Raw genomic sequence first — 16,526 nt, 5'->3', positions numbered from 1 at the left:
TAGACATATATATATATATATAAAGTCAGAAGTTTACATACACCTTAGCCAAACACATTTGAACTCAGTTTTTCACAATTCCTGACATTTAATCCTAGTAAAAAAATATTTTAGAATCGCCACTTTATTTTAAGGATGTGAAATGTCAGAATAATAGTAGAGAGAATTATTTATTTCAGCTTTTATTTATTTCATCACATTCCCAGTGGGTCAGAAGTTTACATACACTCAATTAGTATTTGGTAGCATTGCCTTTAAATAGTTTAACTTGGGTCAAACGTTTCGGGTAGCCTTCCACAAGCTTCCCACAATAAGTTGGGTGAATTTTGGCCCATTCCTCCTGACAGAGCTGGTGAAACTGAGTCAGGTTTGTAGGTCTCCTTGCTTGCACACGCTTTTTCAGTTCTGCCTACACATTTTCTATAAGATTGAGGTCAGGGCTTTGTGATGGCCCCTCCAATACCTTGACTTTGTTGTCCTTATGTCATAACTTTGGAAGTATGCTTGGGGTCATCGTCCATTTGGAAGACCCATTTGCGACCAAGCTTTAACTTCCTGAATGATGTCTTGAGATTTTGCTTCAATATATCCACATAATTTTCCTCCCTCATTATGCCATGTATTTTATGAATTGCACCAGTCCCTCCTGCAGCAAAGCACCCCCTCAACATGATGCTACCACCCCCGTGCTTCACGGTTGGGATGGTGTTCTTCGGCTTGCAAGCGTCCCCATTTTTCCTCCAAACATAACGATGGTCATTATGGCCAAACAGTTATATTTTTGTTTCATCAGATCAGAGGACATTTCTCCAAAAAGTACAATCTTTGTCCCCATGTGCAGTTGCAAACCGTAGTCTGGCTTTTATATGGCGGTTTTGGAGCAATGGCTTCTTCCTTGCTGAGTGGCCTTTCATGTTGTTGATATAGGACTAATTTTACTGTGGATATAGATACCTTTGTACCTGTTACCTCAAGCATCTTCACAAGGTCCTTTGCTGTTGTTCTGGGATTGATTTGCACTTTTTGGACCAAAGTACGTTCATCTCTAGGAGACAGAACGCGTCTCCTTCCTGAGCGGTACCTTCAGACATTTGGAAATTGTTCCCAAGGATGTTCCAGACTTGTGGAGGTCTACCATTTTTTTCTGAGGTCTTGGCTGATTTCTTTTGATTTTCCCATGATGTCACGCAAAGATGCACTGAGTTTAAAGGTAGGCCTTGAAATACATCCACAGGTACACCTCCAATTTACTCAAATTATGTCAATTAGCCAATCAGAAGCTTCTAAAGCCATGACATAACTTTCTGGAATTTTCCAAGCTGTTTAAAGGCACAGTCAACTTAGTGTATGTAAACTTCTGACCCACTGGAATTGTGATACAGTGAATTATAAGTGAAATAATCTGTATGTAAACAATAGTTGGAAAAGTTACTTGTGTCGTGCACAAAGTAGATGACCATAATCATTTTGCCAAAACTATCGTTTGTTTAACAAGACATTTGTGAAGTGGTTGAAAAACAAGTTAATGGCTCCAACCTAAGTGTATGTAAACTTCCGACTTCAACTAATAAAAAATAATTATATATATATATTTTTTTATTTTTTATTTTTTATATTTTCAACTGCTGAGTATCAGCTCACATGTGTAGGAGATACAGAGTGAGTGTAGTTTAGTAGAGGGGGGTGTGGCTCTACCACAGCACAGAGCTAAGTAGAAGTCACTGATCACTGATCTAATATCATTGAATGCAGGTGTGTCCCAAATAAACAGCTTTCACAATCCATTAATGTCGGATGAATGATTACTTCAGGAAGAAGGGGAAAGTGCTGCATTTTCCAAGTGTACGTATGTATATATGTATGGATGGATGTAGGAACAGGACGTGTGTGTGTGTGTGTATGTGTGTATGTATGTATGTGTGTGTGTATGTATGTGTGTGTGTGTTGGAACAGGGCGTGTGTGTGTATCTATGTATTTATGTATGTGTGTGTGTGTTTGTGTGTTGGAAGAGGGCGTGTGTGTGTGTGTATGTATGTATGTATGTATGTATGTATGTATGTATGTATGTATGTATGTATCTATGCATGTATGTTGGAACAGGGCGTGTGTGTGTGTGTTGGAACAGGGCGTGTGTGTGTGTGTGTGTATGTTGGAACAGGGCCAGTAAAGGTCTGAGTTAACAGTCAGAGAACACGTCTAAACAGAATCCCAACCAGTCAGTTAGTCATTCTGTGAAGGTTGGGTCAAAGCAGGAGGTTATTACAGCCATGACAGCTGGCCACCCTCTGGCTTGTCATTACAGCGGGGCGGTAGGTAGCCTAGCGGTTAGAGCGTTGGGCCACTGGGCCAGTAACCGAAAGGTTGCTGGATCAAATCCCTGAGCTGACAAGGTATAAATCTGTGGTTCCGAGAGACTGAAAAACAGCTTCTATCTCAAGGCCATCAGACTGTTAAACATCCATCACTAACATTGAGTGGCTGCTGCCAACATACTGACTCATCTCTAGCCACTTTAATAATGAAAAATTGATGTAATAAATGTATCACTAGCCACTTTAAACAATGCCACTTTATATAATGTTTACATACCCTGCATGACTCATCTCATATGTATATACTGTACTCTATACCATCTACTGCATCTTGCCTATGCCGTTCGGCCATCGCTCATTCATATATTTTTATGTACATATTCTAATTCATTCTTTTATACTTGTGTGTATAAGGTAGTAGTTGTGAAATTGTTAGATAACTTGTTAGATATTTGTAACGGTCGTCTTGTGGTGAATGAGCGGACCATGGCGCAGCGGGTGATGAATACATGATGATTTATTTAAACAAAGACGAAACTCGAATGAACACTTGAAATGATTACCAAAATAACAAAACGACGTAGACAGACCTGAACATGGAACTTACATAATAACACGAAGAACTCACGAACAGGAACAGACTACATACACGAACGACAACGAAACAGTCCCGTGTGGGGCGACATACACAGACGCGGAAGACAATCACCCACAAACAAACAGTGTGAACAACCTACCTTTATATGGTTCTCAATCAGAGGAAACGTAAAACACCTGTCCCTGATTGAGAACCATATCAGGCTAATAGACAATGAACCTAAACATAGAAACACATAACATACAATGCCCACCCCAACTTACGCCCTGACCATACTAAACAAATACAAAAACAAGGAAAACAGGTCAGGAACGTGACAATATTACTGCATGGTCGGAACTATAAGCACAAGCATTTCAAGCATTACACTCGCATCAACATCTGCTAACCATGTGTATGTGACAAATAAAATTGGATTTGATTTGAAATGCTTCCAATAATTTTCCCCATAGGGGGTTTTAGTAACACTTAAAATAAGGACTGTGTTTCATGTAGTCTTACCCTGGCGTGACGTTTTGATAACCATGTAAATGTCTCTCAGACAAGGTGACTTATTCACCTGTATTTACCCCCCCCCCCCCCAAATTATATGCTAATTGGCTGCTAATGTGGCTATCATAAAGAACTACAAATGCCATAATGATCGGGACGAGACTGACGAATCGAGGCAAAGGTAAGAATCTCTGGATTAACTATCTAATGTTAACTACATTTAGTAATGAATAAATTGGCAAAATATCTTTAAAACGGACAATTCTGTAAACTGTCTTGTGCAAGTTTTAAAATGACACACTACCTGTTAGCAAAGGTGTCAGCTAGAGATGACATGCAGGAGCTTGCTGGGATATGTAGTCTTGCATGATGTCTAATTAGCATTTTTGAATCTGAGAGTAAATAGAGCTGAATATATTGATGAAAGTCACCTTGTCTGAGAGAGATTGACATGGTTATCAAAACATCACGCCAGGGTAAGAATACATGAAACACAGTCCTTATTATAAGTGTTTCTAAAATCCTCTATGAGGAAAATTATTGGTGGAAAAACGATTGGAACCGTTTCCCTGTTTGACCGCTCGGTTTTATGACACCTCCACCGTGGGGCTCTATAGACAATGAAAGGACCAACAACGGTTGTTGTAGGCTCAGACAAAGGAGACAAGCGCTGTGGTTTCAAGCGCTGTGGCTTCAAGCGCTGTGGCTTCAAGCGCTGTGGCTTCAAGCGCTGTGGCTTCAAGCGCTGTGGCTTCAAGCGCTGTGGCTTCAAGCCAGTCAGGTGACAAGTGTTTGTGTAGTGTGTAAGGTACAGCAGGCCAAATATACTGAACAAAAATATAAACGTGACATTTAAAGTGTTGGTCCCATGTTTCATGAGCTGAAATGTTCGATATACACAAAAAGCTTATTTCTCTCAGATTGTGTGCAAAATGTGTTTATGTCCCTGTTAGGGAGCATTTCTACTTTGCCAAGAAAATCCATCCACCTCACAGGTGTGGTATATCAATAAGCTAATTAAACAGCATGATCATTACACAGGTGTACCTTGTGCTGGGGACAATAAAAGGCCATTTTAAAATGTGCAGTTTTGTCACACTATAAACAATGCCACAGATGTCTCAATGTTCACCAGAGCTGTTGCCTGAGAATTGAATGTCAATTTCTCTTCCATAAGCTGCCTCCAACATTGTTTCAGAGAATTTGGCAGTACCTCTAACCAGCCTTAACCATAATTGATTTCAAATGAATGATGTCCTTATATGAACTGTAACTCAGTAAAATCTTTTAAATGGTTCCATGTTGCGTTACACACACACACACACACACACACACACACACACACACACACACACACACACACACACACACACACACACACACACACACACACACACACACACACACACACACACACACACACACACACACACACACACACACACACACGTGAGACAATAGCAAACACACCAACCTAACTGTGCTCAGCAAAGTGAACCCGAGGCAGTCTGGCAGAGTTCTTTGACTATTCCTCCATCCTAGTTTGTCCTCCTTTTTTTTGGAGCAAGGTACAAAATAAGGTCACAACAGAAGACAAAACCTGGTGCGTCAGCATGTTTAGTTTAGGAATGGAACATTCTGATTAATGAGACGCAGGTGTTTCAGTCCCATCAGACCCTATCTCCTATGAGTCTGCATTTTACTGACAGTGGCACTTTTTTAATTAGAAATAAAAAATGTATTTGGCTAATAGCAGGGCGCCTTGTATTGATCCATTTTATTTATTTTTATTTAACTAGGCAAGTTAGTTAAGAACACATTCTTATTTTCAATGGCAGCCTAGGAACAGTGGGTTAACTGCCTTGTTCAGGGACAGATTTTTACCTTGTCAGTTCGGGGATTCGAATCTTGCAACCTTTCGGTTACAAGTCCAACGCTCTAACCACTAGGCTACCTGCCGATCCATGAGGCAAAGGGGTTTAAAAGGTGAGAAAATATCAGTCTCACTGCAGCCAGTGAGTTTGACACAGAGGTGGAGATCTTCAACCGTGAACAGAATTCAATGTCTGTAGCCACAAGCCAGCTGTTCCTCTCACTGTTTCACATCTCATTGTTTCTCAAATGGCGGGTCAAGTCCTACTAGTGTGTTGCGGTCCTGTCGGGTGGTTTTGTTTTGCGTCAGATGGGTCACGATGACGTTCAACAGTACTTTCAGTGGGTCAGTGTTCAAAACAGTTTGAAAGTCACTGATCCATCTGAACCAAATCTCTCTCTAGTTGAAATTGAAGGTTCCCTGAGGATCATGAACACAGCCACACTGTGTCCACAGCAGATGGACAGGGTGCCCCTTAAAGGACGCTGCTGTGCCACCTCATATCGTATATATGATGGAATAAAGTACCATATTTCCCTCTGGGGTCCCCCTGCTTGTCCTCTGGAGGCATACACTCACACACACACGTACACACACGCACACACACACACGTACACACACGCACACACACACACACACACACACACACACACACACACACACACACACACACACACACACACAGACACAGACACACACACACACACACACACACACACACACACACACACACAGACACACACACACACACACACACACACACACACACACACACACACACACACACACACACACACACACACACACACACACACACACACACACACACACACACACACACAGGGGTCCACTGCCTGCCCATTTGTCCTCTAGAGAGAGCGAGCACTTTGTTATTCAAGTCTCCATGCCTCTACCTCCCTTCTTGCCTCTTGCCACCCGTATTCTGTCACCCTCAGCCCACCTCGACCTCACCCCAACTTGCCCTCACCCACACACTCACCCCACCTTGCCCTCACCCTCATCTTCTGACTGTTACCAGGGCTAGCTAGCAGCAAGCTGACAGTGCCACAAAGAATGAAGGAAGAAAAATAAGGGTGGGAAGAGGAGGAAGGAGGTGAAGGGAGGGGGGAATCAAAATGAGTTTGGAGAGGAGACAGAGGAGGAGGGTGAGGAGACAGAGGAGGAGGGTGAGGAGACAGAGGAGGAGGGTGAGGAGACAGAGGAGGAGGGTGAGGAGACAGAGGAGGAGGGTGAGGAGACAGAGGAGGAGGGTGAGGAGACAGAGGAGGAGGGTGAGGAGACAGAGGAGGAGGGTGAGGAGACCGAGGAGGAGGGTGAGGAGACAGAGGAGGAGGGTGAGGAGACAGAGGAGGAGGGTGAGGAGACAGAGGAGGAGGGTGAGGAGACAGAGGAGGAGGGTGAGGAGACAGAGGAGGAGGGTGAGGAGACAGAGGAGGAGGGTGAGGAGACCGAGGAGGAGGGTGAGGAGACAGAGGAGGAGGAGAAGCAAACTGGCAGGACATTACGCTTTCATGCTTCAGAGCGTGTTGATTCAAAACTGCTATTGTCTGTCCAGCCCAGAGATGTCCTATTTGAGCACTATAGACCCCTGCCAACCACACAGTCCAGTACACACCTGGAAGTTCAAACATGTGCACACACACACACACACATAAATACCACAACAACAATAACCACCTGTTGCTTGCACACACACACACACACACACACACACACACACACACACACACACACACACACACACACACACACACACACACACACACACACACACACACACACACACACACACACACACACACACACACACACAGCTAGCCACTCAAAGCCAGGAAATCAAAGCCTGTCTCTATTCATACGACCAGTGTGATGAAAGCTGCTGGCTTCCTGTGCAAGTTCCACCACAGAAACCTGGGGTCCTGGCGACAGGAGCCCAACACTCCCAGCATCAATAACTCCAGTCCCTTTGTCTCACACACAAAGGCTGTGTGTGGAAACGTCAAGAGGGAGAGAAAAAGGATTCCACTCTTAATTCCTCCCTCGTTCCCCCTCCCCCTCCCTCGTACCCCATCTCCCTCGTTCCCCCTCTCCCTGTTATGTAAGGAAAGTCAACAGTCTTGCAGAGAAAGAGTTGGAGCTCTAGGACCTAGGCGTATAGGGTTGAATAGACCTAGGTGTATAGTATAGGGTTGAATAGACCTAGGTGTATAGTATAGGGTTGAATAGACCCAGGTGTATAGTATAAGGTTGAATAGACCTAGGTGTATAGTATAGGGTTGAATAGACCTAGGTGTATAGTATAGGGTTGAATAGACCCAGGTGTATAGTATAAGGTTGAATAGACCTAGGTGTATAGTATAGGGTTGAATAGACCCAGATGTATAGTATAAGGTTGAATAGACCCAGGTGTATAGTATAGGGTTGAATAGACCTAGGTGTATAGTATAGGGTTGAATAGACCCAGATGTATAGTATAAGGTTGAATAGACCTAGGTGTATAGTATAGGGTTGAATAGACCTAGGTGTATAGTATAGGGTTGAATAGACCCAGATGTATAGTATAAGGTTGAATAGACCTAGGTGTATAGTATAGGGTTGAATAGACCTAGGTGTATAGTATAGGGTTGAATAGACCTAGGTGTATAGTATAGGGTTGAATAGACCCAGGTGTATAGTATAAGGTTGAATAGACCTAGGTGTATAGTATAGGGTTGAATAGACCTAGGTGTATAGTATAGGGTTGAATAGACCTAGGTGTATAGTATAGGGTTGAATAGACCTAGGTGTATAGTATAGGGTTGAATAGACCCAGGTGTATAGTATAAGGTTGAATAGACCTAGGTGTATAGTATAGGGTTGAATAGACCCAGGTGTATAGAGTTGAATAGACCCAGGTGTATAGGGTTGAATAGACCCAGGTGTATAGTATAGGTTTGAATAGACCCAGGTGTATAGGGTTGAATAGACCCAGGTGTATAGGGCTGAATAGACCCAGGTGTATAGAGTTGAATAGACCCAGGTGTATAGGGCTGAATAGACCCAGGTGTATAGGGTTGAATAGACCCAGGTATATAGGGTTGAATAGACCCAGGTGTATAGGGTTGAATAGACCCAGGTGTATAGGGTTGAATAGACTCGGTTGTATAGGGTTGAATAGACTCAGGTGTATAGGGTTGAATAGACCCAGGTGTATAGGGTTGAATAGACCCAGGTGTATAGGGTTGAATAGACCCAGGTATATAGGGTTGAATAGACCCAGGTATATAGGGTTGAATAGACCCAGGTGTATAGGGTTGAATAGACCCAGGTGTATAGGGTTGAATAGACCCAGGTGTATAGGGCTGAATAGACCCAGGTGTATAGGGTTGAATAGACCCAGGTGTTGGTATAGGGTTGAATAGACCCATGTGTATAGTTGATACTATACACTTCCCTCTGTGTATAGTTATAGTTGTTATAGTGTATAGTTGATACTATGTACATGACCCATGTGTATAGTTGATAATTGGCATTGATAATTGGCAGATGCAGAATAGAACGTTTTTCAAAACTATCTCAGGTCTTTGTCACGGAGAGTTTGAGACGAGGCCAAAGTCACTTAGAATAAATGTGAGTTGAATTCAGTTTTTATAAATCAATCTGGTAATCTGCATTGCCCTCTGAAATGATTAACGGGGAATAAAGGCCTGCTTATGCTGAGCAATGGTGACATGTACATTATGAAGAGGGAGAACACTACATACAAAGTACATGAAAAACATTGAGTTAAAAAAATATATACATTTGAAAAACAAATTCATCTGATAACCTTTTACATGTTTTTAAATAAAACATTTATTCACACAGTCATAACTGCCCCCCCCCCCAAAAAAATACTGTACAACATAATAACCTCTGACCTGAGCAGTAAATGTGCAGATGTCACAGATCTCTATAGAAGGCAGATATAATCACATGATTCACTTCCTCATCAGGTCTACATATCTCCCAATAATATGGATTGGGGGGGGGGGGGGGGGGGGGGGACTTATGCATTTCATGCTATTATCAGTCGATCCACATACAATACTACTGTATACTATAAACATCTGTGGAGCTGCGAGAGCTGCTGGCCAGTTCAGGAACAGTCAGACAAATGGCTCCACTAGGAAGACGATGGACCAGAGAACTAGGATAACATACTGTACATAGTTACAGGGATCTAGTAGCTATTTCCACCCGACCTACGAAGAAAAGGTGGCTAAAGACAGAGAATGTTTTACATTTTTAGTGTGTACAGAACACTGAGAGGTGATAATCATTACCATGTGATTTAACAATGCCAATGACACTTGATATAGCTGACGCTTGCTTTGCACACACACCATGTAACGTTGTAACATTGCTTTCCAATGGGAACGTCTGTTCTACTCATTCTAATTCTACGGTCATCTGCCATTCAATCTTCTTCTGCATGCAGACAGTTCAACACTTGACAGAAGATGGCTGCCGTGGTTTGTCACTGGTGAGTTGCCTCCCGATGATAACACTGGGCTCATAACTTAACAGTCTGGATGAGTCTTGTTTTAAAAAACAAACATAACCAAGCTTGACACCATGTACTGTACAGTAATCCTACAACAGACTTTCAGTATATTACAGCATAGTACTGTATCGTGTCCTATTCACATGAGACTAGTATAGACCCTTCATATTACGTAGAATAAATAGACCAAGGTCACGCCATAGAGATACAGTTGACTGAAACAGAGCCAGATAAAGACAGCGCTGGCGTTAACGTGGCTAAGTAGCTGTCACACAGAGGAACGCCATAGAACAGCGCTGGCGTTAACGTAGCTAAGGAGCCGTCGCACAGAGGAACGCCATAGAACAGCGCTGGCGTTAACGTAGCTAAGGAGCCGTCGCACAGAGGAACGCCATAGAACAGCGCTGGCGTTAACGTGGCTAAGTAGCTGTCGCACAGAGGAACGCCATAGAACAGCGATTCTCAACTGGTGGGTTGCGACCCAAATTTGGGTGGTGCGAGGTTTTGAGTTGGGTCATGGTGAAAAATATTATAATACTTCAGATTGAATAGTCTAGTCTGAATTTAAGAACGACTTCAACCAGGTAAAAAGTATGTAGAAATTATAATTAATATTTTTTATTTTTTTTATAATTTCATCTCTGAAAATGTTTTCTTCAATCATAATATAAATCTATTAGCAGCACTATTTTGGATGATTCTGTGGTCTCAAAGCCAGTGAGTGTCAAGAGTTTCAAGTTCGTCATCAAGAAAATTATAAAAATGTTCATTATTTACAAAGAACGAGGTGGGAATGTTGTTCCCTTGTCATATACAGTAATTGTTACATTTACACAATCAATATAGCATTAAAAATGGTTTTACAGATTGTATTTTGGAAATTATTTTTATAATAAAAAATATTTTATTGGATCACAACTCGGGAAAAAAAAAAAAAGTTTCAATTTGTGTCCAGAGGTCCACTGATGATAGAAAGATCCACGAGGACAGAGAACAAGTGAGAAGGGAATAGCAGTCACCTTTGGGGTTTTAATTTAATTTATAGAAGTCTGATAATTAAAAACATGCACAGTGCATTATAATCTTTGTATGTCAACCTCCACAGAGCAGTCATAAGGTCCAAACTCTAGCTAATGGATCTCAGTCATCCCTGGTGTCTCACCTAGCCATCACAGTCCAACTTCTCGTAGGCAGGGGATTATGATGCATCCACTGGGTGGCTAGCACAGCCCTCTCTCCATTACAAACACATCAGTGTTGGTTGGATAGATGAACAAGAGACCATTGTTTACAGGAGCTCAACCTATTACATTCTCCTTCCGTTTGGTTATAGATGGATGAGCACCTCGTTGACATTCAGAATATACAGTACCTACCTACAGTAGTGATGACATTACAGAGACACTACCCATTGCCATCAGCTTTGTCCGATTCACACCCAGATCGTTCTATCCACAGTGCACACACAATCTGCAAGGTCCACAGCACCAATTCACAGCAAATTCACACACAAAGCCCTATAGAGGTTCAGAGAGACCACCCGGACCTAAACCCAGCCCTCTCTCAAAGCTGCCCATCCCCGTTCTTGACATACTCCGGCAGGCTGTTGAGCACCGTCTCTTCACTCTTGGACTGCAGTGGGAGCCCCTCCCCCTTCTTGGATTGTTTTTGAGTAGCTCTGGAGAACTTTCTCCTGAACGTGTCACCAGCCAGGAAGTAGAGGACCGGGTCCACACAGCTGTTGAGGCTGGCCAGCCCCCGCGTCACCTGGTAGGTGGCGTAAACGCAGTTATTAAAGGCACACATGTCCGGGACCTGGAAGTACAGCCTGGCTCTCATGTTCAGGTTCTTCATCACGTGAAAGGGCAGGTAGGACACAGCGAACACAGCCAGCACGATAATCACCAGGTGGATGGACTTACGCCGTAACGGGGCGTTGTTCATGTCGTTACAGATCAGCTCCTTGACGATCATCCCATAGCAACCCAGGATGAGAAGGAAAGGGATGCAGAAGCCGAAGACGGTCAAACACATGCTATAGATGAAGTAACCCGGCAGCTCATCCTCTGTGGTCGTGTCGTAACACGTGGTGGCGTTACGTTTCTCGCCCGTCCGAGAGTAGTAGAGGATGGGAGAGATCGCCGCTATGACCACGACCCAGACCAGGGCGCTGGTCAGCACGGCGTTCTTCTTCTTGAGTCTTCCCAGAGACTTGAGCGGGTGGACGACTCCTGTGTACCTGTGGACACTGATACAGGTCAGGAACAAGATGCTGCCGTACAGATTGACATGGAATATGAACCTCTGCAGTCGGCAGAGAACGTCCCCGAATATCCAGTCTGTCTTATTAAAATAGTAGAAGATGAGGAAGGGCAAGGAGAGGACGTAGCAGAAGTCGGCCAGAGCCAGGTTGAACATGTACACAGAGATGCTACTCCAGGGTCTCATGTGGCAGACAAACATCCAGATGGCCAGACTGTTCCCCACCAGGCCGGTGACAAACACCAGGATGTACACCGTGGGTAGATAGTAGAACTGGAATCCTGTTCTGGTCAAGGAACATCCCCCCCGCGTCACGTTGTGGAGATCAGACACATTCAGGAGGGACGTCAGGCTCAGATCAGTCGTCATGTCGTCAGGGAAACATGGGTTCTTTTACTGTAATAAAAAAAAGAAAAAAGTTCAGGGGAGATATTTATGATTTTTTCACCCAGTTTTTAAACAACTAACTGACCGAACTGGGTCAAATTATTCTAATTCCATTTTTTTTCTGTGAGCTCAATGCGCACATTGTGCTGCAGTTTCCCTAGAGATAAATCCGATCGTGCTCAAACTGCGCCATGTAGTAGAGAGTTGTAGTTTCCAACAGGCATTGCATTGTTCTACATAGTTTACCACAGAAAACGTGATAATTAACTACTATAACCACAATCCATTGCGGAGTCCGGTCTGTGTTTAACACCTGCTACATCAGAATGTGCGATCAACAGGGGATAAAGAGAGAGATGTTTCTCCACAAGCTAGACTATATATTCAAAAGTATGTGGACACCCCTTCAAATTAGTGGGTTCAGCTATTTCAGCCATACCCATTGCTGACTGGTGTATAAAAATCGAGCACACAGCCATGCAATCTCCATAGACAAACATTGGCAGTAGAATGGCCTTGCTGAAGAGCTCCAGTGATTTTCAACGTGGCACCGTCATAGGATGCCACCTTTCTAACAAGTCAGTTCGTAACATGTTTTCCCTGCTAAAGCTTCCCTGGTCAACTGTAAGTTCTGTTATTGTGAAGTGGAAACATCTAGGAGCAACAAAGGCTCAGCCCCGAAGTGTTACGCCACACAAGCTTACAGAACTGGACCGCCGAGTGCTGAAGCACGTAAAAATCGTCTGTCCTCGGTTGCAACACTCACTACCGAGTTCCAAACTGCTTCTGGAAGCAACATCAGCAAAATAACTCTTCGTTGGGAGCTTCAAGAAATGGGTTTCCGTGGCAGAGCAGCCGCACACAAGCCTAAAATCACCATGCCAAGCATCGGCTGGAGTGGTGTAAAGTTCGCCACCATTGGACTCTGGAGCAGTGGACACACGTTGTCTGGAGTGATGAATCACGCTTCACCATCTGACAGTCCGACGGACTAATCTGGGTTTGGCGGATACCAGGAGAACACTACCTGCCCCGATGCATAGTGCCAACTGTAAAGTTTGGTGGAGGAGGAATAATGGTCTGGTGCTGTTTTTCATGGTTCAGGCCCCTTAGTTCCAGTGAAGGGAAATCTTAATGCTACAGCATACAATGACATTCTAGACAATTCTGTGCTTCCAACTTTGTGGCAACAGTTTGGGAAATGCCCTTTCCGGTTTCAGCATGACAATGCCCCCATGTACAAAGCGAGGTTCATACAGAAAGGTTTTGTCGAGATCGGTGTGGAAAAACTTGACTGGCCTGCACAGAGCCCTGACCTCAACCCCATCGAACACCTTTGGAATAAATTGCAACGCCGACCGTGAGCCAGGCCTAATCGTTCAACATCAGTGCCCGACCTCACTAATGATCTTGTGATTGAATAGAAGCAAGTCCCCACAGCAATTTTCCAACATCTAGTGGGAAAGCCTTCCCAGAAGAGTTGTGGCTGTTATAGCAGCAAAGGAGGGACCAACTCCATATTAATGCCCGTGATTTTGCAATGAGATGTTCAACGAGCAGTTGTCAAAGTGATTGATAGTTGGTATTCAGCAATCATAAAAGTATGCCTTATTTACTTTTGAAGAAGTACTAAAATAGTGATTTTGTCAGACAGTATATGCAGAACCTCTATAGAGAGATGAGATGATGATTTGGAATTAAATAATAATGTCATCAAATAAAACAAAAGGTAATATATTGTAATGAAACAGCAGGGAGCAGGTCTCGAACCCTCGACCTTCTAGTCCGAAATCCGGCGCGCTATCGACTGTGCCGCAAAAGCATGCTCGTGCGGCAGAGTCGATTTCCGTGTTTATAAACCCAGGGTCGTTACGAGATACAACATCTTATTTATTTTATTATGTAAAGTAATGTGAATTACTGATGGTTAACTGATCAGCAGTCATGGACAGTCACTACCATCATGGGACATGTATGTATTTATTTATTATGTTACAGCATTCAAACCACAATGCATTTCATATTTTCGTGTTTTGGCAGTGATTTAAAAAAATAAATAACTGAACCAAAACCGAACCGAGGACAAAAAACACTAATCGCTCAGCAAAGTCAATCTAGTCTCTTTGCAGCCAATTTGGAAACCATAATATGCACAGAAATAGCCTAGTCTATACATTGCAAAACCAGCCCAGTTAACTATATATAAAAGTCGATCATACACTAGCCTACTCACCGTTGACATATCCCACATTCCTACAGCCTTTTGCGGTAGAACAGGTTTCAAACATAGGCTACATACGCAAGATAACGCAGGGCGCTTGAGACTGTCGCGTCAGGTGTCCCTGTTCGACGTCTCCAACAAAGCTCTCCAGCTCTCACATTCCCGCCTGGTTCGTTCGCTCTTACGGTAAAAGTCCACCAATCGTTGGGCACGGGTCACAATGTAAAACTGCGAGCACCCTTTGGCAAGAGAGGAATTACAAACGAGGACCGCCACCAGATAGGGTAAAACGCTCGCTGAGGGGAGGGGCTACTGCAACAAAAAAACAAAATAAAAGCTCCTCAAACGTGCTCTTTCCTTCCTCTTCTCAACTCCGTATCTAACAAGCTCGTTTAAAAAAAAACACATGCTGCGTTCAACTGCTAGTCGGAACTAGAAAACTGTGACTATACAGACTTGCCAACTGTAGGCCTATGTCGATGCTACTGGCAGACTAGTGTGGGTTGTTGATTCTTGGCAGCTACTCAAGATCCTACATGCCTCATTTAGGTTAAGGAATGCACACAGGAGAGTAGAGAGCATGTATGGGCCTCACTGGCAGGTTGGAAGCACATCATTCCTATTGTTCAGGAGTGATATGTCAAAATGTTGCCCTACACCCTATGGAGCTCTGAGAGGATTTGACAGGTGTAAGTCATATGGCAATAGATACACCTTACCTCTCTGTAGACTAGGAAGTGTAACCATGTGTATTTGTATTTATTACGGATTCCTCATTACTTTTAGTCAAGGGAGCAGCTACTCTTCCTGGGGTTTATTATGGATCCCCATTAGTTCCTGCCAAGGCAGCAGCTACTCTTCCTGGGGTTTATTATGGATCCCCATTAGTTCCTGCCAAGGCAGCAGCTACTCTTCCTGGGGTTTATTACGGATCCCCATTAGTTCCTGCCAAGGCAGCAGCTACTCTTCCTGGGGTTTATTATAGATCCCCATTAGTTCCTGCCAAGGCAGCAGCTAATCTTCCTGGGGTTTATTACGGATCCCCCATTAGTTCCTGCCAAGGCAGCAGCTACTCTTTCTGGGGTTTATTACGGATCCCCATTAGTTCCTGCCAAGGCAGCAGCTATTCTTCCTGGGGTTTATAATGGATCCCTATGAGTTCCTGCCAAGGCAGCAGCTACTTTTCCTGGGGTTTATTATGGATCCCCATTAGTTCCTGCCAAGGCAGCAGCTACTCTTCTTGGGGTCCAGCAACATTAAGGCAGTTATATACAATAACAAATATTTAATAACATTATATTTCATAACCCTTTTCACAACACATTAAGTGTGTTCCCTCAGGCCACTACTCACCTACGACATATCTACAATACAAAATCCATGTGAACGTGTGTGCAAAGTGCCTGTCATCATGTGTATGCCAGTGGAAGCTGCTGAGTGAAGTAACACATATACACCAGTGGGGGCTGTTGAAGGGAGGACGGCTCATAATAATGGCTAGAATTGAGTCAATGGAATGGTATCAACCACATGTGAACCACATCAAAAACCACATGTGTTTGAAACCATTCCACTGACTCCGTGCCAGCCTTTATTATGAGCCGTCCCCCCGTCAACAGCCCCCACTTGTGTATATGTGTTACTTCACAGTCCCCGTTGTTCCATGAGGTGTATTTTTTATCTGCTTCTACTGCTTGCATCAGTTACCTGATGTGGAATAGAGTACCATGTAGTACTGCGTGCCTCCCATAGTCTGTTCTGGACTTGGGGGATTGTGAAGAGGCCTCTGGTGGCATGTCTTGTGGGGTATTCATGGGTGTCGGAGCTGTGTGCT

At 43.6% G+C, this 16,526-nt stretch overlaps 1 protein-coding gene across 1 annotated transcript; it reads right to left on the bottom strand.

The window, feature by feature from the left end:
• Positions 1 to 10,817: 10,817 nt before the first annotated feature.
• LOC129831654 (P2Y purinoceptor 1-like) lies at positions 10,818 to 15,057 on the bottom strand. Its single transcript, XM_055895013.1, has 2 exons — positions 14,705 to 15,057; positions 10,818 to 12,480 (listed from the first exon to the last, which is right to left on the bottom strand). Exon 2 carries the CDS (start codon positions 12,451 to 12,453, stop codon positions 11,386 to 11,388), a length of 1,068 nt encoding a protein of 355 aa, XP_055750988.1. The 5' UTR covers positions 12,454 to 12,480; positions 14,705 to 15,057; the 3' UTR covers positions 10,818 to 11,385.
• Positions 15,058 to 16,526: the final 1,469 nt, after the last annotated feature.

This window comes from Salvelinus fontinalis, chromosome 33 (genome assembly GCF_029448725.1).
Source record: "Salvelinus fontinalis isolate EN_2023a chromosome 33, ASM2944872v1, whole genome shotgun sequence".
Taxonomy (NCBI): Eukaryota; Metazoa; Chordata; class Actinopteri; order Salmoniformes; family Salmonidae; genus Salvelinus; species Salvelinus fontinalis.
This window is presented reverse-complemented; position numbering and strand designations above follow the sequence as displayed.